The 23,855-nt window shown below is 40.1% G+C and overlaps 1 protein-coding gene across 1 annotated transcript in view; it reads left to right on the plus strand.

Moving 5' to 3' along the window:
- OTOA (otoancorin) overlaps positions 1–23,855 on the plus strand; it is a 31,717-nt gene that overhangs the window by 716 nt on the left and 7,146 nt on the right. The window contains exons 5-22 of the mRNA XM_059861511.1: positions 842–929; positions 2,366–2,497; positions 3,103–3,338; positions 3,546–3,649; positions 6,047–6,153; positions 6,602–6,741; positions 9,187–9,310; positions 9,671–9,886; positions 10,397–10,564; positions 10,871–11,011; positions 11,594–11,649; positions 12,018–12,135; positions 12,654–12,727; positions 13,966–14,101; positions 14,958–15,148; positions 16,560–16,653; positions 17,773–17,902; positions 21,219–21,406. Coding sequence (XP_059717494.1) covers positions 842–929; positions 2,366–2,497; positions 3,103–3,338; positions 3,546–3,649; positions 6,047–6,153; positions 6,602–6,741; positions 9,187–9,310; positions 9,671–9,886; positions 10,397–10,564; positions 10,871–11,011; positions 11,594–11,649; positions 12,018–12,135; positions 12,654–12,727; positions 13,966–14,101; positions 14,958–15,148; positions 16,560–16,653; positions 17,773–17,902; positions 21,219–21,406 — 2,443 coding nt within the window. The remainder of the gene's footprint in view (positions 1–841; positions 930–2,365; positions 2,498–3,102; positions 3,339–3,545; positions 3,650–6,046; positions 6,154–6,601; positions 6,742–9,186; positions 9,311–9,670; positions 9,887–10,396; positions 10,565–10,870; positions 11,012–11,593; positions 11,650–12,017; positions 12,136–12,653; positions 12,728–13,965; positions 14,102–14,957; positions 15,149–16,559; positions 16,654–17,772; positions 17,903–21,218; positions 21,407–23,855) is intronic.

Raw genomic sequence — 23,855 nt, forward strand, 5'->3', positions numbered from 1 at the left:
CCCCATTTTGATTTTTCAATATTATCTTGCACTTCAGATATGATCTGTTTCATATCCACAGAAACTGGAAGATTATGGATGAAATGAAATTGGCATATATGATTACTTGGATTTAGGTCTCCTGGGAAGAGTACTTCCTGTTAACAGGGAAAAACCTGCTTGTCATGAAAAAGAAAAAAAATATATAGAATGAGGCTGAAAATAAATATTTTCTCCAGTTTTCAGAAGTTTTGATAATTAACTTGGCTCACATATGTCCAAATGGCTTCTTAAGGAATTAAGTGCAGTTCCAGCTGTCTGTCCACCTCCTTCTTTCATTCTCACTCCATCCCCATCCTCCACCCCCTGGTGGTTTTTTAATTATTTGCAAATTTTGTCCAAATCTGAAATAGCTGGATAAATCTCAAAGGCCATTCCACTCCTACATATCTTGAGAAAATCAGTGTCTGTGTAAGGAAGACACAGTGAAATTAATGACTCTGCTGAAGGAAAGGCAGCAGTTACTCCCTGTGCTTTCTGCAAGCAGATCAGAACAGGCATAATGGGGTGCCAGAAAGCAACTGCCTTGGAGATGGTACTAATGGCAGCACCTTGGAAAATTGAGTTTCTTGTGGAATTAGATGGAAAAAAAACCTAATTATTTCCATTCCCCATTGAACCATGTATTTTCATTGCATTAAACAGATCAGCTATTACTCTGGCTAGGCAAAAACCTGAATACTTTTGTCATTATGGTGTTAGCATCACTCTTTGTTTCCCTTTTTCTTTTTTACTCTTGTAATCTGTTATTTAACTTGTTACATTATTTTACTGGCATTTTTGATCCTGTTTTCTGTTACAGCTCTAATGTCTGGACAGCAGATCTGCTTACAAAAGTCATGGCATATTTTCGTGCCCAGGAGGTTATGTTTACTCTTAGCAGCCTACAGGTTTGTGACATTTAAGATGCATGAAAATTTTTATTTGAAAAGAAATGAAAAAAACTTAAACCTCTCTCTGTAGCCAAAGCTAGGTGGTCAATGATAGAAGTACTTAATATACCTACAGTGTAGCAGCTAACTAGGAAATAGGAATAGGTTGTGTTTTTCCCCAAAGATTGCAGGAGTATTCAAGGCAGAAATAATAACAACTTTTTTTTTTGCTTTTCCTCTGATGGAAACCAGGAATTAGGATTTTTCATGCTAATTGTTTCTGAGTGTCTATAAATGCTGTTTCCCCAGAAAATGACAGGTTTCTCCCAGATTTTGGCTGGCTGTAGTTCACACTGCTCTTTATGGAATGAGAGGCTCCAGAGCATCCTACAAAATGCTTCCCCCTTTTAAAGCTCCTCTCAGTGCTGTTTTTGTAAATTGTAGATGTGGAAGTGATGCAAGGAAGGAGTTGTTGTTCCTCCTCCTGCTGCTGAGGGTTAGTGATGAGCTGCTTTCAGTGGAGCTGTACCAGCTAATCACACCTGAGCCCCTCCCTCGTCCCTGCACTCACTGGAACAGGGAAGTGTCAGCTGTGCCATCCCTGAGCCTCAGGCATCCCCAGAAGCTCCACAGTGCTTGAAACCTGTCCCAAGCTCCATGTCCCTGTCACAGCTCATCCTCACCTACATTTTCCTGCCACTGCCCCTTCCCTTTGTCAGGTTTATTGGCAGCCTGATGTTCTCAGCAGGCTGAACCCCGAGGCATAAAGGAGCTGTGTGAATATTTGGTGGTGGCAATGCAAGTTAAGCAAAGGCAGTAAAGAACAATTGCAACTCAAATTCCAAACCAATTCTGAAATAATTCTGTCAGGAAATAGAAGGGATTTTACTCCAGTCTGCTGCTAATGAGCCTTAAATTTATTTCTGTTCCAATGATAAGATTCCCCTTCAATTTTTCAAAACAGGCATGAGATTGTTAACTGGTAATGCAGCTTGATGGAAGAGAGAATATTTTTGGCTTATGACCTGGTAGAGACTTTTCCTCCCATGTAATTGCATATTTCCTTCCCTTTTTTAAGTAATATGCACATGATACCTGATGATTTTTTAAACTTCTTTTTTAGCTCTTTAGAAGTTTCATTTTCCCAGTTCTGCTGTGTGAAGCAGAAAAGCTTTATTACTCTTGTTTCATGAAGTGAGAAACTGAGGCATCTTTGTTAAAAAGCTCCCTCGAGAGGACTTGTTCATGAAGCCAAGAATAGGATTTGAAAATTACTCTTTCAGAATGCATTTAGATTATTTTTGTTTTCAGTTTGTGTGAATAGTTATTTTGATCATTGGCAGCACAGACAATACAGAGCTAGGCACTTAGTTCTCCTTGAGCACAGATTTTCAGGCAGTAAAAGTACAGCAGTATGAATTTATGTATGTTACACCTATTTTTCTACACTTCAGATGTCCATAAAAAGTTACCTGAAGAACCTTTTATACCAGCCCAGACAACTACTGTCTGAATTGCAACAGCTTGATCAGCAGCAGTTCCAAACTGCAATGAAGTACCTCTTCAACAGCAAAAAGGAGCATCTTGTAAGTGAATTTCCACATGTGAAAATGAAAATCTGCTGTCAGTGGTTTAGATAAGTGGAAAGGGACAGACTGGGGGGCTCACAGTGCAGGCCTTGCAGTTAACCTGGCTTGAATTGGACTAATCTCCTCTTAGGTTAGACTTATTTTATTTAACTCTTATTGTATAAAAGTTGCTTCAAGTCAAGGTCAGTCATTCCATTTTCACTCCAATCAGTGGAGAGAAACTCATCTCCAGAGAAGAGTTCACTCTCTTACAGTAGCACCTAAGGTAGGTAGGGCCAGTTACTCTCAGGGAGTGTCTTCTTTTTGGTGGCTGGAAAGAGAGCCAAGATGGCTAAAGAAGGTGAAATTAGTAATTTTGTTAATCAGCCATTTAAAATATCTTTCTGGTTTTCATTTTGATTTTTTTTTGTAAAAAAATTCAAGCCGGTCTCTACCCAATGCCAGAAGGGAATTATCTGAAGTAATGCAAACAACCAGTAGTTTGCAGCTGTTTTTCATGAGAACAGCATCATATTCTTTGTAGAGTGCTCTCTGTCAGGCCCCAAAATGAGCAATATATGGAATTAATCAGAGATGTTGATTTAACACTTTGTTGCTTGCAGGAAATAGGAAATATTATTCTTGACTGGGGCAAGACTAGGGAGAGAATTTTTCAAAGCCCAGGAGTAAACAGGACCTTGTTCCTTGTAACACTGGATAAATGCTTCCTGGCTCTGAGTGCCCTGGACTGTGTGGATATCCTGAGCCAGGTTCTGCGTGTGTCAGCAGTGAACTATCTCCAACCTGATGTCATTGGGAGTCTCCCAAACCTTCTGCTGGAGGATGCTTTCAGAAACTTGTAAGCCATTTATTTTTCAGACACAATGCTATATTGGATTTGCTGGCAATTGAAAAAGAGGTTGCTATATGGTCTTAGTTTGTTTTCCAGATACAGCTTTCTTTATATGTGTAAAGAATGCTGTCTCTAAAATCATTTGTCCCTGTGTCATTAAATAAAATGAATAGTTAACTCATTAGTGAGCTAACAAACTTGTTTATCACTTAGATCATCATTGTTCAAGGACCTCTATGACAGAACCTCAGCAAGCACTCAGAGAGCTCTCTATGGCTGGATGAAGCAGATTCTACAGAAATCTTACAACATGAGTGGTATGATGCAAAGTGTTTTCTTCTTGCTTATCATAAGAGAAAAGCACTCAGCAAAAGGCCTGCTCATTGTATTGAATTGTTTCTCCAGTTAACAGAGGTCTGTGTAGGAGAGCTGTCTGGAATACCTTTTCTGCAGAACACAGTAAATATAATGTTCGTGTTACTCTTGACAAATAGTTCTCCAAAGGTTCTTGAACTTGTAAAGTAGAATCCTGCAATTGTTAAGGCTGGAAAAGACCTCCAGGATCTTCAAGTGCAACCAGTAGATTCTTCTTCTGTTCTGCACAGAGCTATACACGAAGTCTTTTTCTTGTACTCCAGTCTTTTCTGTCTGTACTATTTCTTAGTCTGAAATAGGATACAGTGGCCAGGTGCTCTGCCAAGGCCTGTTGTTCTCTTCTGATCTCCTGTTCAGATGAGAAAAACAGCTCTGGCTCGGGATACATTATCCACTGCACTGTTTAAAACCACAAAAGAAATGCAGGATGTTGTGAAAGCACATGGCACCTACTCGATCACCAAAGGGACATGATAAAACCAAAGTTAATTAATTCTGATTTGGATGCATTTTCCCACATCTGTTTGCCTGGCTAATGTGCCTGAAACAGCTGTTCCATAGCTGGGACAGGCAGGATGGGCTCCACAAGGGGGCTGTGCAGGGCACTGAACATCAGAGCTAGTGCGTGGATTTCACTGAACATCCCAGCACAGCTGTCCTGGGAGCATTTTAGACTTACAGGTGTGTGTGTGTTCTTCCTCCTTCCCTAGAAATCAAAGGTTAAATGCCCACTTGCTTCAGTGGAGCTAAATTTGCCTCTTGGTCTCCTGCCATTTCAAAATATCAGAGTAAACCAGTAAGTTGTGGAGAGGAGGTTCATGCTACTGCTGTGAGGTGATGTTAGTGGCAGTGTGTTGCTGGGGAAGCAAATATGCAGAATTTGCCTGGTGCTACTCAGCAGTCCTGGGAAAATCCCTCAGCATAGTTTGAGTTGTGTCTGTAGCATTGGTGAACCCTCAATTCATGGAAGATCACACAGTTTGGGAGGGTCTGGGGGTTGCTGTGCCTCTTTTTCCTCCCTGGTTGCTGTTTCACCTGCCAAAAGCAGCACAGATGTGGTGAATCCCCGGGGCATCAAGTGTGGGCTAGTTCCCAGCTGGCTGTGGCAGTGTGAACCATCAGCCTTGGGCAGGCACACTTGGACTGGAAGTCTAAAGCTCCCTCCTGTTTATCTGCGCTCCCCAGGCCACAGCAGAGTGCAGGAACAGTCCTGCAGGAGGGTGATTTCCTCACTTTGTATGTGGGTAGCTCTGGGACCACCTGGGATAGGGATCAGTTTTTGGGGATCACAGCTGCCGTGGCTGGTAACTGCAAGTCTCTTCTGCTAAAGGCCACAGTCAACATCCTTAAATGGTGCTGTTTTTTTCTTTAGTTCTCTTGTCATGTCTTTCAACTCTCGTAATATTTTGGGTAATGGGAGGTAATATCACTTTAAAAAACACAGGCCTGACAGGTCTGCTGGGATCATCATCTTGTCTCAGTTAAGGAGCTTAGATCTGTGTTTTCAAAAAAATCACTTAATGGAGTCCTTCAGCTTCTGATAGATGCAGGCTGGTTTTTTTTCCCAGCACTGGAAACTCTTCAAAGTGCATGGATGATTTTATTTTAACAGAGTTGTGAGTATCAGCACTGCTGAGGAATGTGTTCAGAGGTGTCACACACGGAGCCATCCAAATGACAACACTCTGGAGAAAACAGTCTTTGTGGCTCAGGGTACCCATGGAGTCCATAAAAATGTTTTTTCTCAGGAATATTTGGATCTTGATTTCATTTTCAATCCTTGGGAGAATGTTACTAAATGAATGCCATTTTTTAACTGTTATGCAGTGTTTTGTGGTTTTGTCAGCCTATTTCCATGTAGGTATTTGAACAGTTTTTCATTTTCTCCATTATTGCTACTGCATATTGCTGAAATAACTAGCATCATCAATAATAATATATAAGATATATAACGTGTCGAGCCTTCCTGATGTTCTTAAATAATGCAATTGATTAGGAAAAGTGAAATTTAAAAACACTGCTCCATATTTAATACTTTTGGGGTATTTTTTCCTGTCCCACACTTTATCCATTCTCTATTTTGACAGCATAAAACATTAATTGTTTTTGTATGAGAAAATCGGAGACACTTGAAACACTATTTCATTTTCATTTAAAATGTATGGATTCATGAAAGCATGGTGCTAAAATGTAGCAAATGGAGGGAATCTGACTCCGCTAAGGATTTTTCTCATTTGCAGATTTTTTATTATTTAACAATAACAATATACTGGGTAAAATATATTTGAAAAGTAATTACTTTCTGAACATTGTAGTGAGTATTTATTTGTACAAAACAGAGTTCAATGAATCAACTTCTTGGGTCAGTGCAGAAAGCTTATGGATTTTGGGAAGATACATGGTCCATCTCCCATTAGAAGAAATTCTGAAAATTAGTCTCAATGAAGTAAGTAACAAAGTGTGGTTGGATTTATTATTGCTACAAACAATATGAACACAAATGCGAACTTAAACATGAAAATAACTTAATATATCTAATTTATTAATTATAAAGAGAAACTACCGAGGAGAAATATAAATGTATTCTTTACAAAATTCTTACATCTTTTTAATTTTAAAATGCCTGTCATTAACATGTAATTATTTATCTGTATCAGACTTCCATGGCTTCTATTGAAAGGGACCAATGATAGAAGACCCTCAAAGTATATGACATTTTGGCAGAGAATCACTCAAATCTCCCTCTCAACTTTGCCTTCAGAAATACTGTTTTATCCAAATTTTCTTGCTTTCTCTATAACATGAACAGGCTCAATTAATTTTGAGTGTCAGACAGACTTTACAGGATTCATTGTCTCACAGTGCTGATGCATGGTTTTGTTTGTGCTGGTCAGATCAGACTGTTTCTTAGCTACGACAACGCAACAAAGCAGTTGGACACCGTGTATGATATCACACCAGAGCTTGCACAGGCCCTCCTGGAAAGGATAAACTCATCAGGGTTTGATATGAGGAACACTTCAACTATCTACAGGCAAGGCTGCTTTTGCTTTTTCTTTTATGGCTGTATATGGATGGAACAACTAACTAAGGAGAAAATGGAAATTGATGACGTGGCACAGCTTTTTCATTCCAGAGGAAAAATCTAGGCTGAAATCCAGCCATGTTTAGCAACAGTGAAGAATTGCTACTTTATGAATTTTTGGAGGTGTGCCTAATTAGCTAATGCTTTGTCTCCTGCTCCACAGTGAGGAGATGCCTGTAGCATTTGTAGGAAGGCTGCAGCAGTATCTGGGGGACCTAGGCAGAGCTCCATCACATCACAGAGCAATAAAATAAACTGGGACAGCAGGACATGAGTTGTCTTGGCTGCTTGAATCACAGAACATGGAGGTGTTTGGGGGAAATAATTTTACAGTTAGGATTGAAGGAGGAAATCTCAGCTCTTGCCAGCAGGACTGCAAGTGGGTTTAAACTGACGTGGGTGTCACCAGAGAAGCCACAAAGTGAAGCAGTGTAAAGCCTGCCCTGTCCTCTTTGTCCTGCAGGGTGGAGATGAGCCATGCTTAAATATGTTTGGATGTTAGGTGTGTAAGCAGGAAACTGAATTTTCAAGGCTGTCAAATCTGCACTGAACTAACTTTACCACTAATATAAAACCAAAATAAACTGTTACTCATAAATACGCAGCGAGCATGAGAGAGCTCTGCACTCCACATTTACATTTACATTGTCATATCAATGGATGTATTTAGTCCCAAGACAATGCTGTCTGAAATTATTTGTAGTCTCCTTGGGGGATACCTTGGAGTTTTAAACTAATGGAGAATATGCTTTATGGCTTCAGAGCTGCTGTCATTACTGCAGTGCAGCTCGCTGACTGCCATGAAGCATTGCTCTTGTCGGAGGAGTAAGCGAGAGAAGAGTTATGCCCACGCTCTAAATTTCAATGTCAGAAATCTTAAAAATTATTTTGTCACTCACAAGAGCTGCCACATTCTCATGGATGAGAGAAATGTCATGCTCCATAATCCTTAATATATTCCATTTTTACGACACACTTAGTTTATGTTACTCATTTTAACCATACTGTTGATTTAAATGCACTTTTACTTTTAAGAAGTAGTGTTATTCATTTCTGCTAATCCCAAAGGAGATGAAGAGCTTTTGGTGGCTATGCAATAATGCATAAGAATGTAATTATTTGTTATAAAAATGCTCTTAGAGATGTTTCTTTGATTTGTATGTTGGTTTGATGATCTCCCATGAATTCAGATGTGCTGCTGAAGCAGTGTTTTGTTATATCGCTGGCAGGTTGTTGTTGAGGGACTGGAGGAAATAAAAGCTTTTCTGTGCTGCAGAATTTGACTGAGTTTGTGATAGTGCTGCAGCATTGTCCACTGATGATTTGATTCACATCTGGACATTACTGCCCAGACTCTGCTGTGCCTGTCTCACTGAACTGTGAAAACCAGGGACTGTAGCAGGAAAGCTGGACTTGTCCATATCTTTGAGGTTCTTGTTCTTTGTAAATTATAAAAGGAAAGGCTGAGAGTTTACAGGGATGGGGAATTGACACAGGCTTCCTACAAACCAGTTCATCCCCATCACTATCAAGTTTAAAATCCCGACATAGTGATGCACAATTCAGAGCTCCTTCTTTGCAGGGCTGCAGGTAAAGGCAGTAAATAAGCACAAGGTCTAAGCCAGAAGGACACCTACAACAGGCATTTCCCCATGGTGGTGTGACTCCTCCTCTCCTAAAACTATGGCTGTGGTTGCACTTTACAGAGGTTAATGGAAATGTTGACTTAAATATTACGGCATGGGAACTGTGAAGGAAAATGAGCTCAGTTCAAAACCCTGCCTTGCAGACTGCTGTGCTGACACAAGTGGGCAGTGAGCCTCAGTGTGCTTTTTCCTGAGCAGTGTTGAACTGGACAGGTCTCCATCCATTGGCCAGTCCTGTGTTTGATGTGAAATACAGCAGGCTTTGTTTAATCCTAAAATGATAAAGAGGCCCTGTCGTGCCCCAGCTGCTGCTCTGAAACACAAATGTGTTGTGTTGCTTGTGGAATCCAAGCAGGACTTAGAGTTCAAAACATCCAATCAAACCAGATAAGAACTCAGCAAGCCACTTCTAGAGACTTAATAATAGCCCTCCATCATTTTCAGAATTATCCTGTTGAGGGAAGTGGAGTCATTAACTGGGACAATCCAGCCATGAACAAACGGAACCAGGACAGGTAAATCCTCAAGCACAAGCAATCCAGGCAGCATTCAGCTGAATACAAAGGCCAGTGCATGTTCTCATACCCCTGTTGCAGGCTAAGTTTTAAAGACTGCAGGTTGAGGCACTCAGGACAAACAGAAATGGCTCAAGCTGTGATCACAAGGAGAGGGTACCAAGGTGTGTTTCCATTGCCCAACAGTGACACCTTTTCTGTCAGAAGGGAGCTAATGTATTTCTGCTCTATAGGCTGGGTTTGTTGGTTTGTTTTTATGATGACCTGGAACAGATGGATGCAGCTGTGGCCCGGGCTCTACTTCATCAAATGATTAAATGCAATCAGCTGAGAGGTTTCCAGGCCGAGGTTCATGAGGTGTGTACAACACTTGTTCTTCTTGCCTAACCGAATCCTATAAACAGAGGAGGAAAGATGTTCTTCTTAAATAAGGAAAGAAATGAGTGAAAAGTTATTGGGACTTCAGAAATAAGGGAAAATAATTCTTGAGAATGCAAAGAACAGAAGGCCATTTTGGGTGCTTATTCTTTTCTCATTCTGTTTCATATTCCTGTTCCATATTCCTTTCACAACTGTGGTTCTATTTTTGAAATTTTATGAAGTGTGTGAATATTTGCCAATGCCTATTCCAGAGATTCCAGTTAATGTTTTGGGTGGTAATGGAAATTGGTTCTTGGCAGATTTTTATTTCTGATCTGGTCTTTTTGTTTGATTTAGCTCAAATCTCAACTCCTGAACATTGCCATGCAAAACCAGACATTGAATGATACCCTTGGATCTCTGTCAGATGCTGTGGTTGGACTAACTTCAAGTCAGCTGGAATCTCTGTCACCTGAAGCAGTGCATAATGCTGTTGCAACATTAAACCAAGTCTCTGGGTGGGCAAAGAGCCAAGTTATGATTTTATCCAGTAAATATCTCTCTTATGAAAAGGTACCTCTGATAACAGCTTTCCTACCTTCTGTTTTTAAAAGTGAAATGACTTCTTCTCAGCAATAACTGTAGATTTTGAAACATTTAGTATAAGAATTCAGATTAGTTAGTGGCCTGGAAAATTTGTTTAAATCAAATAAAAGCATGCAAAATTGTACATCCCAGAGTAATTCTCTAGTAACAGAGAGAATGAGTATTTGGATTTGGCAGTTGTATATATTATTTTGTCTGTATCACTGCCCTAAGCAGAATTTGCATGATCAGAGATCTGGGGCTGTATATTCAAATATACTGTAATGCAAGGAATCAGGTCCTGGTTGAAGTTTCAGAAAAAGGAACTTGTGAGGAACTTCAGGCATTTGTTCCATGGACAGACATAGAAAATACATTCCCAGACAAGAAATATATAAGTACTTAATAAATACTTTGCTTATTTATTGACTTTTGCTTTTAAATACATTTGCTGGTCTCAATAAAACTTCCAGTTTGCCTGTGCTGTCCTCCTTGCAGGTTCTATCATTTTACAATGTGAGCCAAATGGGTGCTTTGGTGACAGGAATTGGCACCTGGTCACTGCACAGCATGAGCCCCAGGGAGCTGGCTCAGATGATTCGAGGCACAACGTCCCAGTACTTGTCTGACCTATCTCCTGCACAGCAACAGGGCATCCTCAGGAAGGTGATTATTAACTCCAGTCTGTGGCAGGTTCTCTCTGCACGAGAGCACCATAAGTAGAACTGTAGAACATGAATTAAACCAAGATATGTCCTTTAGCTCAATGGTTAATCGTTCTACTGCTTTTTTTCTGAACACCAAATGTATTTTGAAGGCTCTCTCTTGGTGTTTTCATTGTGGTTTTAATACTGTAATGTTTTTCCTTTATCCTCTTAAGAGAACTATTACACAGAATAGAAAGAAGGGCAAATCCTGTAAATCTAAGCATCAGTTCAGAAATGCCATGTATTTTTATGTTCCTCTTTTTAGATTGCTGCATCTGGAGATTTTTCTTCATCAGTTAAAGACATACAAGGAGCTTTCTTTAAAGAAGTCTCTCTTTCTGGTTTATGGAAGCAAACTGGATATAATTCCGCAGTGCTGAAAGAAAAAGAACTAAGAAGCAGCCAGGTAAAAATTGCTGTGCAGTTCCCATTCCACTACAATGTCGTGTGATGGGAGAATTGGAAAAGTGGTGTAATATATTTGTGTTCAAGGAACACAAGTAAAGGAAGAAACTGCCCCAATTATATCTCAACATGAACACCAAAGGGCATTTAGAGCCCAGGCAGCACTATGAGACAATGCTATGGAAAAGGAAGCATTAATATGGTGAATTTAAACCCCCAGGTTTCTGCCATGTAAATTTTCTCTTTCCAGTACTGCAAATTAGACATTTACATGTAATGTCCAGAGAGGTGGCAGGTTGGATCAGATGATCTCCAGAGCTCCCTTCAGCCCTAAGTTTCTCAGTGGCTCTGGGCCATGAATAGCTTTAACATCGTCCCATAATGCCAGTCAATGATGGCTTGTCTTGTGAAGAAAAAATTCAGCTAAACTGGATGCCAAACCTTTTGGTTGCTCAAGCTGGACCTCAGAAGTACCTTTAGATAACATAAGAGAGCTCAGAGTACAAAAAACCTTGCAGTAGTTATTGTCTCTTAAAAGTGAATTAACTAAAGTTACCTTTAATTATGGTGGGTTTATTTTCAGGCTTTGTATCTGTATGAATTACTGTCCAAGGAAAACTATCCTGTTGACCTTCTAAGGTATGGACTGTATCTCTTTTGAAATGGGGTTTAAGACTAGTTTTGTGATGAGAACAACTTTGAGGTAAACAATATGTGGTTGTTAAGTATTGCCTTATGTTTATTCATTCCTGGATATACAGGATAATTCACCTTTCTTATTAAAAAGGGTCTGCAAAACCAAAATGAGGCTCAAAGCATTGCAGAGGTTTGGGTGTTTTAAGGCTTAGTTGATATTTTTCAATTTGTTTGCATTTTTACTTTCAAGAGCCTTTTAATTACAGGAAATGGGAGAGGTGAAGAAACTGTGTCTTAGGATGGGGTCGTGGGGAGGAAAGACTAGATCCTGCTTAAATATTCATAAAATTGAAATTCGCCTTTCCTATCAGCACAGGACAGCTTGTGAAAGGAGTAACTTGTCAACTCTTTGAAAGTATGGACACAGACTTATTTTTAAACAATTTTAAATTCTTTGAAAATAATCTTCATCTGCTTTCTCCATATCAGGTAAACAAACAAAAAAGACTTCTTGTACATAAACATACTACCTAATATCCAAATTAGGTAGATTAAAATTTGGTTATTTCTATTTTGTCTTCGGGTTTTTTGGGACTTTTTTTCAGAATCCTGTATGTCTCAACTTGTCTGTTAGCATTTTTTATTTAAATCTTTTATGTGTGAATTTGTCTGTTATCATACTTCATTTTGACAATTTCATTTGTCACTTACAAATTGCAAGAAATTCCTGCAGCTCTTCTGACTTGTTAATTCATGAGTAATCTGTTTGGAAATACATAGAAGTTTCAGAAACATACAAATGTTCTCATGTTCCCAAATATATAATGTTTCATCTCAGATGTCTACAAAAAGAAAATAAAACAAGCCAGATAAAAATGCTCTCTGAAGATGATATGCACAGTCTTACATATGCTAATTTATGTATATGCTGCAATAAACAAGTCATATTTTTTATTCTTCTTCAAAACTGCTAGAGGTTTAAGATCCTAAAATTTTGTTGCCTTTAGGTTAATTGTTTGGCTTGGAAATTTTGGAAAGTCTCCAATGCATCCATTCCTCCCTTCCTCTTACTGGCGCTTCCGTGAGTTACACCTTAGTCTATCTTAACTTCTGAGCACTTTTCAAATCATCTCTTCAGTTCTAAGAACACTGATGATTCAAATAAATGGTGATTTATCAAAAGTTGTCACTGACTGTAGGCAAAATCTGTCTCAAGTGAAAGTTGGTAATACTTTGTGTCTTCTAGTACGGTGCATTTTTGTCACATTGGTGGATTCTTTTCCCCCTAGGTAGGCTTATTTTGTTTAGGTTTGCTTATTTGTTTAGGGGTCTTTTTGAGAGTGGATATATAAGACAAAACCACTGGATACTGCAGAAGCATATTGCTCTGTATGGCTGGAAACATTCCAGTGTGTTGCAAGACATTTGTGTAAGTTAGTGAAACTTCTCAGTGACAGCCTTTTTCCTTTGAAAAAAATAACTTTTGTATGTATGAGAACTCCTGAATTGTAAAATTTGTTAATTCCTTCCTTCCTTTCTTTCTTTGTCTCTTTCTCACTTTCTCTTTCTGTCTCTCTTTCGAGGGGATAAAAGGGACTGAGAACCCTTATTTTTGTGGAATATTTTTAAATTGAAAAAAATAAGAAAAATATTCCATTTGAAAAGGCTCTATTGTATTTAACAACTATAAAATAATAATAGACTTTAATGCAAGGCTTCCCATAAACTGCAGTACTCAGTTATTTGGCAGCAATTGCATGTTGGCTGTTCAGGGCCATCAGAAGTTACTGGTGCTGTTGCCTACAGACCCCGGCAAGGCTGGGCCTGTGCCCATGTGGCCTGTGGCTTTATTTGCAAAGGTTGTTTGCCATTCTGTGTGGAGAAGAGCATTTCTTTTTTTAATTTGGCAGGATTTTTGGATTTTGATAAAAAGGAAACCTACTCTAAAACGACTTGTGGTCCTCAGGCCACTCCCCCCCTTTTCATTCATCAGAGAATTACTCCTAATAAAACAGAGAAAGGGGAGAAGCTTCTAACCTGTTTCATATGATGTTAAAGCATCTCAGAGCACATTCATACACTGCAGCTACTTATAATTCTTAGCCATTTTTTGAAGTTCAGTTCATGTCCTTATGGACTGGAAGAAGATGGATATTGAAGGAAGGTGAGGGTTAATGGCAATTTTTTTGCCCTGTCTGATCTATGATTGTTCAAGTCCAGCCTTGTCTCTAAATATTTCTGTCATCACAGATTTCATGGCTATGGTTGTGGGTGTATGAAGGTCAGGTTTGCATTCTGAGACCTGAATTCTTTCTGCAGTTCTGAGTACCTGGAGTACGTTACAGGCCCTTTGTGTGTCCCGTTCCTTGAACGTGTGGGCAAGACTGGAATGGACCTTCTGAACCCAAGCCTTCACAAAAGGGATGCTGTCCTGCAAAAAGTACAGGAGTGCTTGGTGGGTATGGCTGAGAGGGGTCAGCATAGGAGGAGACACTATGGAGGAGGAGAGAGTCACCACATGAGTTCTTCACCCATCCATCTGTATTTTTTGGGGGATTTATGAACTGTTTTAATTTTATTGTTTACTCCTTAAACAAACCTTTTTATACCTTGCTTAGCAATTTGCCTTGACTCCATGCATGTTCCAAAGTGTTCTCATGAAATGTCATTGCTGGCCAGGACAGCCTGGAGCTGACCAGTTTGCACCTGGAGCTGCTCCCCTGGCTCCAAGCAGTGCCAGCCCAAGCAGAGCTGTTGTGGCACAGGAAGCTCCATGAGAGAGGTGATGGTACCAGGAGGATTTTGTGATTTCTGCTGTCTGGGAGCTGCAGCACTCACCAATTTTTAGGGGAAATTAGTTCTTTGATGTAGCTGTGGCTATTCCTGTCCTTACACACAGTACCAGCTGTGTAATCCCCAGTGTTTTGGCAGCTGCTTGAGAAACCCCTTAGAGCTCAGCCTTCTAACAGCAAGAGCTTGGGGCCCCTCTGCTGCAAGGGGCCATGTGAGGGCTGTGCTGCTAGACAGAACAGCACCAGCTCTGCAGGTGCTGGGTGGTCACATTCTTTGTGTGTGATTCAGTATGGAATAAAGGATACTGAAAGCTCTGAAAAGTGCTTATGAAATATCAACAGTTGGATTGGTAAAACAAAAAATGTAAAGCAGTCTCAGCAAAAAATGTGGATTAAGTTGCCAGTGCAAACTGATGTGTCTTTGTTCTTTACAGCTTAAATGAGTTGTGATGCAGCTAAGTGGTACAGGGCAAGAGCCCAGGTTAGGTCTGCCAACAGGGAAAATGCTTCTTGTTTCAGAACAGCTCCATTGCTGATGAATATGATGTTGACCTCCTTGGAAATCTAATCTGCCACTTACCTCCAGCCTTTCTACATGGCAGAATGTCCCTGAAGGCAATGGCAGCAGCCCTACATCAATTCAAACTTTGCCAACAGCTCAGCCATGAGCAGAAGATTGAAATTAAATACAAACTCCTCCAGTTATATGGGTAAGGTATTGGATACACCGCCGTGGTCATGCTGGTAGTTAGGCCATGCAAACACCAAACATCTGCTTTGCCCAGATGAACTGCAGTGAAACCAGCACAAAGCAGCTTCTGTCACTGCCCAAGTTCTTGTCCACTAGAATGACATTTCTGTTCTTGTGTGTAATGTGATAACTGTGGAACAAAATACAACCCTAGGGACACCCTGAATGACTTAAGTCCCAGAGGAAAAGGAGAGAAAATGTAATGTTTGAGGGGGGGGGCATGCAAATAGGCTCACTGGCCTGGCAAGAGAAAGGGGTTACAAGCAGAGGGTGGTGCAGGAACGCAAAGAATGGGAAAATGGAAGTGGGGTACTTGCTGTGCTGGTGTGAGGAGACAAGTAAAGAAGACTGCAAGCACCTGTGGCAATAGGAGAGAGCAGAGAAGAAGCAGAGGGATATGAAATTCAAGCATCTGCAGCAGCAGAGTGGGCAGTGTGTTGGGTGTCACTAAGGACTCAGATTAGGAGGGCGAATGGAACCTCACTGGTGTCAGTCATGCCAAGAACAAAGCCATCCTCTATCTGGCAAAAATACACTGATTCTCTCTTGCATTGTCCCTTGGAAGTATCTTGCATTTGAAAAGGGAGACTAGTTGCACAGTTTCTAACCACCCCTTCACCCCAAAGTTGGTCACTTGATCCACCTGATCACCTTAGATGCTGTTCAGCTTCCTGCTAGTCAGCTGTGGTAGGATAGCTGATAGCTGTATTTTCCAGCAGATCCCATCCCTGCATTGATCTTGATACAAATCAGTTTTATTGAATTGTGGCACACTGTGCTAAATAAGATTTTATGTTATTTTATATCATTGAATTTTGAAGATATTTAAACATCCTCATAGTGGAGCAACAAAGCAATTAAAATTGTTTGTGGGGACATGAGCTAGTAATATATTTTTTTACTAAACTCTTCTGTAGGCTCTGTCAGGCTGAAAATAACTTATCTAAGTGTTTTATTAAGTCACTCACCAAATGGGTTGACTGACATTTGTCAGATTTGGGTGATGTTTCTACTTCTCTTTTGATAACCATTTTGCAGGCTACTATTGCAATATGAACTGATGGAAAATAGTAAATTTTCTTTCAAAGAATTATTTCTCCTTTTTCAAACACTGTAATGCTAAGAACACTTGACTATTGAGGGAGAGCTCCATCATCACCATATTTGAAGGGTTTTTCTGATTATATTGTGAGTTCCACTAATGCCCTATGTCCAGAGAAAATGCAATCTGATGCTTGTAGCAATGAATCATCACATTGGCATAGAATTGTGTTTCCTGTATGATAAAGTATCATAAAACCACTGAAGTTTTAGTATTATTTTTATTGTAATGTTCTTCATTAATACAATTTTTCAAAATATTTTTTCAGCTCCTCAAACAACTGGACAGCAGAAACAACATTAGATGTTGGACCATTCATAGTTCTGCTGTCAAAAGAGGAGTTAAACATCCTTGCTGAAAAGGTATGCTTTTATTAAAAAAATTGTAATTTTTAACATATATTTTAGAACTTGGAATTGTGAATGTCATAATGCAGTCTAAATTATGTAATCTGAATGCTGAACTAGGTAAGTAATTCTTTTGTCAAAGAATCCTGTGTTAATATTTCACATATTCTTGACTCCATCAAAGAGATTTCTTCTTGAGAGTAATGTTACTATAAACAATTACTTGCATGTGTACAATGGCAATTGTACATTGTCACATAGGAAAAAAAAGGGGCACTTACAGTGATGCAGACTCATTTTTAGTACTTTACACCTTGCAGTGCTCTTTACTCCATCCTTCTGCCTTCCAACCATAAAAGTTGTGTTTCTTATCCTGTTATTAATGGGATCATACTGATCAAATTAGCATTTACTCATGTAGCCCTTTGCCCTGGGGCCAGCATAGCACAAGTAACAAAATCTGATGGCCTCAGCATTGCACTTTGTAATTTCCCTGCCCTCTTTAGTTCATATAATCTTATTTTTTTTTTATGCAGAGGAGTAAACTATACTGGAAGGAGGGATTCATTCTTCAGCAGAAATATGTGAGCACAGTCAGCAGCTTTTCCACTGGAGATAATGCTTATAATTGACCAGATAGAATAGGACTCTTCAAAGGAAGGGAAGGTGTCTAGCAGGGTAGAGGAGAGAGGGCAGAAAAGCCTAAAGAAGTCAAACAGGTCAAAGTTATATCTCATCATTTAATTGGGTCCCTATCCTCAATTCATGTACTTATCTGGCAAATTTAAGACAAGTGAAATGAAGCCCAAATTAAAATGGTGGCACTCACTGCTCCAGGAGGGGCTGGACACAGATGCCAATCAGCCAGTGCTCAGGTGTTGCCAGAAGCTGGGAGGGCACACAGGATGGAGAATCACTCAGAATTTGCTTTGTTCATAATTTTTTCCCCCTCAAATGTGTGCCAATGACCTTTCAGTAGCAGCCAATTACTCTTTTCTGAAACATCTGCACAATGGGACGAGACAGAACTGTTACTAACCCCTGCCTTGCTAAGGTCTGCACAAGACTTTCTCTACAAATTGATTTGTTTTAAAAGGGAGAGGAGCCTTATTTATTCTTTCTTTCCTTTTGAAGTTCCCAGATACCATTTTACAAATAGCAAAGACAGTTGGACCAGTTTCTTCAGCTGAAGAGCTCCTGTCAGCTGTGTTTGAGTCTGTCTCCAACAGCACTGGCAGCATTCTCCTGTCTCTCAGCAGAGCTGGTCAGTATTGCACTGGGGGCCTCTGCAAGTGCTGCCATTTGGGGCTGAGATGGTGCAACTCAAACAGACTTTGTCTCACTTTGTCATCAAATGCATTCTGAGATAAAAGTGAAGTATTGAGTCACTTAGAGATTTCAGGATAAAACAGTGAGAGTCTTCATTCTGCTGCTCATCAGAGTTTGTATAATGCACTAAATGCTGAAATCTTCATTACAGGATTGAATAATTAAGCATTTCCTGGAATCCTTCTGAGTGTACAAAGGAAAAAAATTTATAATTTGAATTAGAGGGGTTTGTTTATTTTTAATTTTTTAAATTTTTACTTTGTAATCTAATTGAAACCCCTTGAATTAAAAACCTGTGAAGGTGACAAGTTACCATTGTGCCAAAAGATTGCACATAGTTAATCCTTTGCCAGACATGAGCATATGGTGACTGATCTGTTCTTAAATCTGACAGTGGTGGCCCTGTTTTTCATGTCCAAATGGACAAAGTTTGTAATCATCTAAAAGGTATTTTAATTAGCAACCAAACTAATCTATTAGAATCTCTGGTGACAAATGGATCATTTTCTTTATATCAGGTAAATATTCTGACAATATTCTATTATTATAATAACACCTGTTCTTTCTCTTATCTGAAATTCACCCAGGCAGAATTTGTAAGCTGTGCCATCCTGTGCCATGGAAAACAGTCCTGCTGTGGGGGAAGCTTTTGAAAAGCACCAATGGGAATTTAGACCCAAATATATTCAAGGAGTTTGATCTTGTCTGCCTTTGTGTTTGAAAATCTCCCCCTTGGTTCTCTGCCTAGCAGAATAGAGGTTCAAGCTCTCAGCAAGCCCTGAGCCACCCTGGAAATCCATCTGCTTGTATGGCAGGAACTCTGAATGATGACTGTCTGTCTCTGGAAATGAATTTTCCTCTTACAGTGCTATCTATATTCATAGACAGAGAGAGGTGGAGGGAGTTCTGAGGGTTGTTTTTTCATAATCTGAAACAAAACATGACCTCAGTTGATCAGAGGAGTCATTACACAATCATCAGGCTCTAAAAAAAGCAGGACTGAGCTGGTGAAATAGCAGGGGATTAGTTCACCTGTGTGCGTGAGATTCACCCTTCCTTCAACAAGTAAATCAGCCGATCACATGCCAGTCTCTTTAGACATGGGCCATAGGACTGAAGATTCAGCAGCAGGTATTTCAGTATGCCTGTGTCCTTAAGTGTTCTTTTTATAAGCCTCTGGATCTACATGAATCCCAGAGACTTCTCTAATCAGCCCAGCTCATGTCCAGTGCAGTTGCAGAGCTCTCTCACCTGCAATGCAAGAGCAGTGTCAGCAAAGCTGAGGGTCTTTGTCAAAGGATAGCTTGGTTCCAAGGCCATGGAGGCTCCTCAGTCTTCACTTGGGGTGCACAAGCTCAGCTGGGGGGAATCTGGGAGATAAGAAGTGGAAGGATTGTTTGTGCTACTCCAGGAAATGTTTCTGCAGCCCAAACATGATATTGAACTTCTGTTACCAAACATAATCTCATCAGCTCCAAACAACTCACACAGTGGTTTTAGTAAGGAGTGAAGTTTAATTACTGATTTGTAAATCACTAAAAAATTGGGTATTATGAAAATTACTCCAGAATAGCATTAAAGCTTTTCATGCCACCAATGCTATTCTGCATTTCTCACAGACCAGTTGTGAGCTACTGTTAATAACAGCAGCAATTACCAGTGACAGAGTTCTTGCATCTGTGTCTATATCAAGATTAAAAGCAAAGGTTTCAATGTGCTTAAGGCAAGATGGAACATGAAAAGCAAAACTAGGGAACTGTGTGTCTGAGATGCTACCAGAGGGCGGTGGCAGTTTCTCACCACAAGCACTGAGATGTTATAAAGTGTGTGTGTGTGTGTGTGTGTGTGTGTGTGTGTGTGTGTGTGTATATATATATATATATATATGTTTTTCATCAAGCTAAATCTATAGCAAAAGGAACAGCAAAGTGGCATCAGGTCAGAAATCTAATTAGTATTTCCCTCTTTAATTGCATCAGTGTATCTGGTGTGTTAAAAATTATAAAATCAATGGGTTTTTTTCAAGGACACCTAGTCTTAGGTTTTCATGACTTGGGGAAGGGAGCTGCACTGTGTCTGGATGGGCAGTATTTACATGAGAAAAGCTGACCTTCTGCAGCAGGGGAAAGGGAAACAATGCAGCTTCACAAGAGGGAGGTAAAGGGAGAGCAGAAGATCAGCTGGTACAGTGGAAGCTGAGCAGCATTTTCATTTGCTCAACAGATTCAATCTTTTCAGTGTTCTACCCACTACTGCAGCTTCCTTTGATGCAAATAAATCCCTCCTCTGCCTCCTTTCCACGTACAAATCTACTTTGTACATCCTCACTTTAATTTATTTATCTGGGGGAGCTTAGCTGAGGCACAGCATCTGTGAAATTCATGCTTTTTACTGGTAATGACTGTATCCAAAGACATGTAGGGATTATTTGGTTTAGATAATTATTTAATAAGGTTTTCCTAAATTAGTGACAGGAACGGGAGCAGTAAACAACCACATCAGGATTTTTATTTCTGCTTTCCATCAACATTAGAGGTAGATTATGTCAACAAAGACTAGGATTTGTTAAAACACACAATGCAAACTGTATGGTTTGATAATGCATAGGCCTGGAACCTGACTGTAAATAAGATTTTTAAAGCAGTTTGTCTGTCCAAACAGTGCTGTGGTGAGTGTACAGCCCTCTCTAGATCCTGACATTTTAACAACAGGCTTGACATAACCAACAAGCACCGTGCTTCTCTGACACATCGAGCTTGTCTTCACCTTGTTTAAATGTCAGGCAGGTCTTACAAGACATATATCTCTATCAGGCATTGCAGAGTGCAAGGGCCTCTCATGTCTGTTACATTCTTGCTGAGTTGGATCCACTGTTTGAATGTGATGTTTATTCAGCTGAGGCTCTTTTTGGTGAATTTCCACCAGGGTCATCCCAACATCTGCATTTCACTCCTGTTGAATCAAGGCTCCCAGCAAATGGTGGCTTAAACTCAGAACAAGCCCTTGCCTGGATTTTGATGCCTTTAGAGAATTAGACTTGAAAGAAACTTGCAAGATACTGATAGTTTTATATCCAGAACATTAATAATATAAATATTTTTTAAATTCTCCAATTACAAAATAATTAATTTATCAGTATCACATCAGCAACAGTACATTTTCATAGTCTGTTGCTCTCTTAAATATCAATATTGCTTTGATTTATTTTGTTGACTCTTTGATGAAAACTCTTGTTATTTGACCTTTTTCAGATTGCCTGAGAACCAGAGTTCCTTCTTCAAATGAAATCATTAAATTAGGAGAAGCAAATGTCTTTTGGTCAGTTCAGGAACTGAAATGCATGGATCCAGGGACTTTTGACAAAAATGTGGAACTTCTTGGGGGTGTCTCAGGTTTTAACAGCTCCCAGCTGACTGCCTTGAAGGAAAAAGCCAAGCAGGTAACTATCCTGTCTGTGAAGGAAAATTAAATCTGTAATTTGATTTGGTGTTATTGAACTATGCAGTTCTAAAATAACTGTGCTATGTCAATGTCACTACTGCCACAAGAATATCTATGGTTTATTGGAAAAATAATGTGAGGTGGTGATAGAGGACTATTGCCCTTGCTTTAGAGTCAACAGACAAGTAGTTCTGAGCTATTGGCAGCTGGAAAAGTGAAGTGGTTTTACTTTCGAATTACTTTTCTGCTTGCTTCTCACTTTCCTTTCATAAATGAAAAATCAGCAAGCAGTACTAGGGGCTGCTGATTGCCCTGCAGAGAATTAAGCTTGGCATGTTAAACTGTCTACGTGGATGCTAAATATAGCTTACAGTGGGGTAAACCCAAACTGACTGAAAGGCAGACATTGGCTGAATAAAGCTCCTTTTTCCACCTTCTCACAGGCAGGGACAGACCCATCAGTGGGAAATTTTAGGGAGGAAAAATCCCACCTACATTCTGTCTTTACCACGAGCACAGTTGGACAGGGGACTGTGCTGGGGGCAGGTCAGCACTCTGCCTGGGTCTGGGGCACCAAGAGAGCTCTGAGCAGCCCTGCCTGAGACAGAGTGGGCTGGCAGAGAAGTCAGACTTTGCTCCATGCCTATTGTTGTCATTGCACTTCTCCCTGGGGTGACCTCCTCTTGCTGCTTTGTGGTTGCACTGCCAGGGAATGGGCAAATTCCCAAACATACTTTTAGTTCAGCAAGAAAAAGCCTTAGGGTGCAGTAAGACAAATTGTTCTGGTTGCAGAAAACTCAGAGGTGAAGAGGGTACTGCCCCAGCCTGGCTTCAGCTTCCTGTCAGCAGCATCTGCTGGAGGTTATCTGTGCTCTGCTTCCATCTCTGCATGGCTACTCTGTAATCCCCTTCTGTCAAAATGATCCAACATGTAGAAGTCCTGTTTAGGTTCCATCAGACCGTTCTGACAGAATGAGGTTGGGAAGCATCTACCAGTTGCAGTTGGCAGCAAGCAGTACAGAGTGCAGGAGGCTTGGAGACCTGAGGGCTGTGACCTCTGGAGGAAAGCAGGAGCAGGGAGCAGCATGGGCCTGGGCAGCATCTCCTTAAACCAGCAGCTGCAGCCAATAGTGGAGCTGACCATGGATTTTGGGTAAATAAGGCCAACTGTACAATTTTTAGCAGTGAAGCTCAGCTTTTAAAGCCGTGGAACTGCAGGTGCTTGAAGAGAAGTGGCACTGCCCAGATCTCTGAAAGCAGATGGTGACTCTGCAGTTGTGTCTCTGCTACCTTGTTGCAGGAGGACAACTGCAGCAAATGTATTCTTCCCAAGTCAGCTTCCCTCTGTCAGCATGGACACATCTGGGTAGGAAAGGGGGGAAAATGTAATCCTAGAAGAAAATAAAAACAGTGCTCACCTGCCATAGTGAAAACTACTATTCTTTACAGCAGTGCAATATGCTGGTGTACTTACAGAGGGATATCAGTTGTAGGGAAATTGCTAACAAGGTTGATACACTCACATTTCTGCTGTATCCAAAGACTCACAGATCTGTAGTGCACTGAATGGCAGTATATTCTGTCTGTGAATGTTTGCACAGATTTCTGCTAGACAAAGAAGACTTCCTATATATTAATTTCAAATTGCAATGTGGTGTTAACACTGAGCATGAAGCATGAGAAATGAGACAATACAGGCAAAGCTCTTTGAAATGATATGCATAGATGCTGTTATGTTATTAACATCTTTGATTAAAGGTTTCATTAAGCCTGAACTACTCATTGTTCCAAACTAATTCAAAAAGTCTAGTTATCAGATTGTGTCTTAATGAAAGTAAGAAGCTTAGCTCACTTGTAAGTGGAAGGTCTCCCAGCTCTGCAGCAGTGACAGCTCTATGGATCTGTAGTTCTAGGTGAATGAGGACAAAGGAGTGGTTTCAGTTTCATGTGTTGTGTTATTTATATCCTTCTGCCTGAGATTTCACCCAGCCCTGTCAGATAATACTATTTATGAAGTACTTCAAATTCTGTACTTTATGGCCTAGATCAGGAAACAGACACTTGGCATTTTTGCCTGCATGTGTTTAATATATCTCTTAAGCTAGAGAATTAAAAGCTTTAAAATTGGGCTAATGCTTTTTACTATCTATTTGCTTGAATAGAAAAGATTGAAGTTTCCCAGACTTAGACCCTTTATGACATTGTAAAACCAGCATAAAAGATCTAGTGGAAACTCAGTTGGGAGGTACAAATCCAGCAATGCATCTCTTAAACAAATCCTTAACCTGAGGGTCATAGCTGGGAAAAGCAGCCTGGCAGCTGAGGCTGCTCTGTGCTGGATGTGCAGAGCAGAGAGCCTGCAGCTCTGTGTAAGGAGTACTTCATTTCAGACATCCAGATTCCTGAGCTCTATTTTTATATTTTCTGGAGATTGTACAGCTCCATGT

Source organism: Haemorhous mexicanus, chromosome 17 (assembly GCF_027477595.1).
Source record: "Haemorhous mexicanus isolate bHaeMex1 chromosome 17, bHaeMex1.pri, whole genome shotgun sequence".
Lineage (NCBI taxonomy): Eukaryota > Metazoa > Chordata > Aves > Passeriformes > Fringillidae > Haemorhous > Haemorhous mexicanus.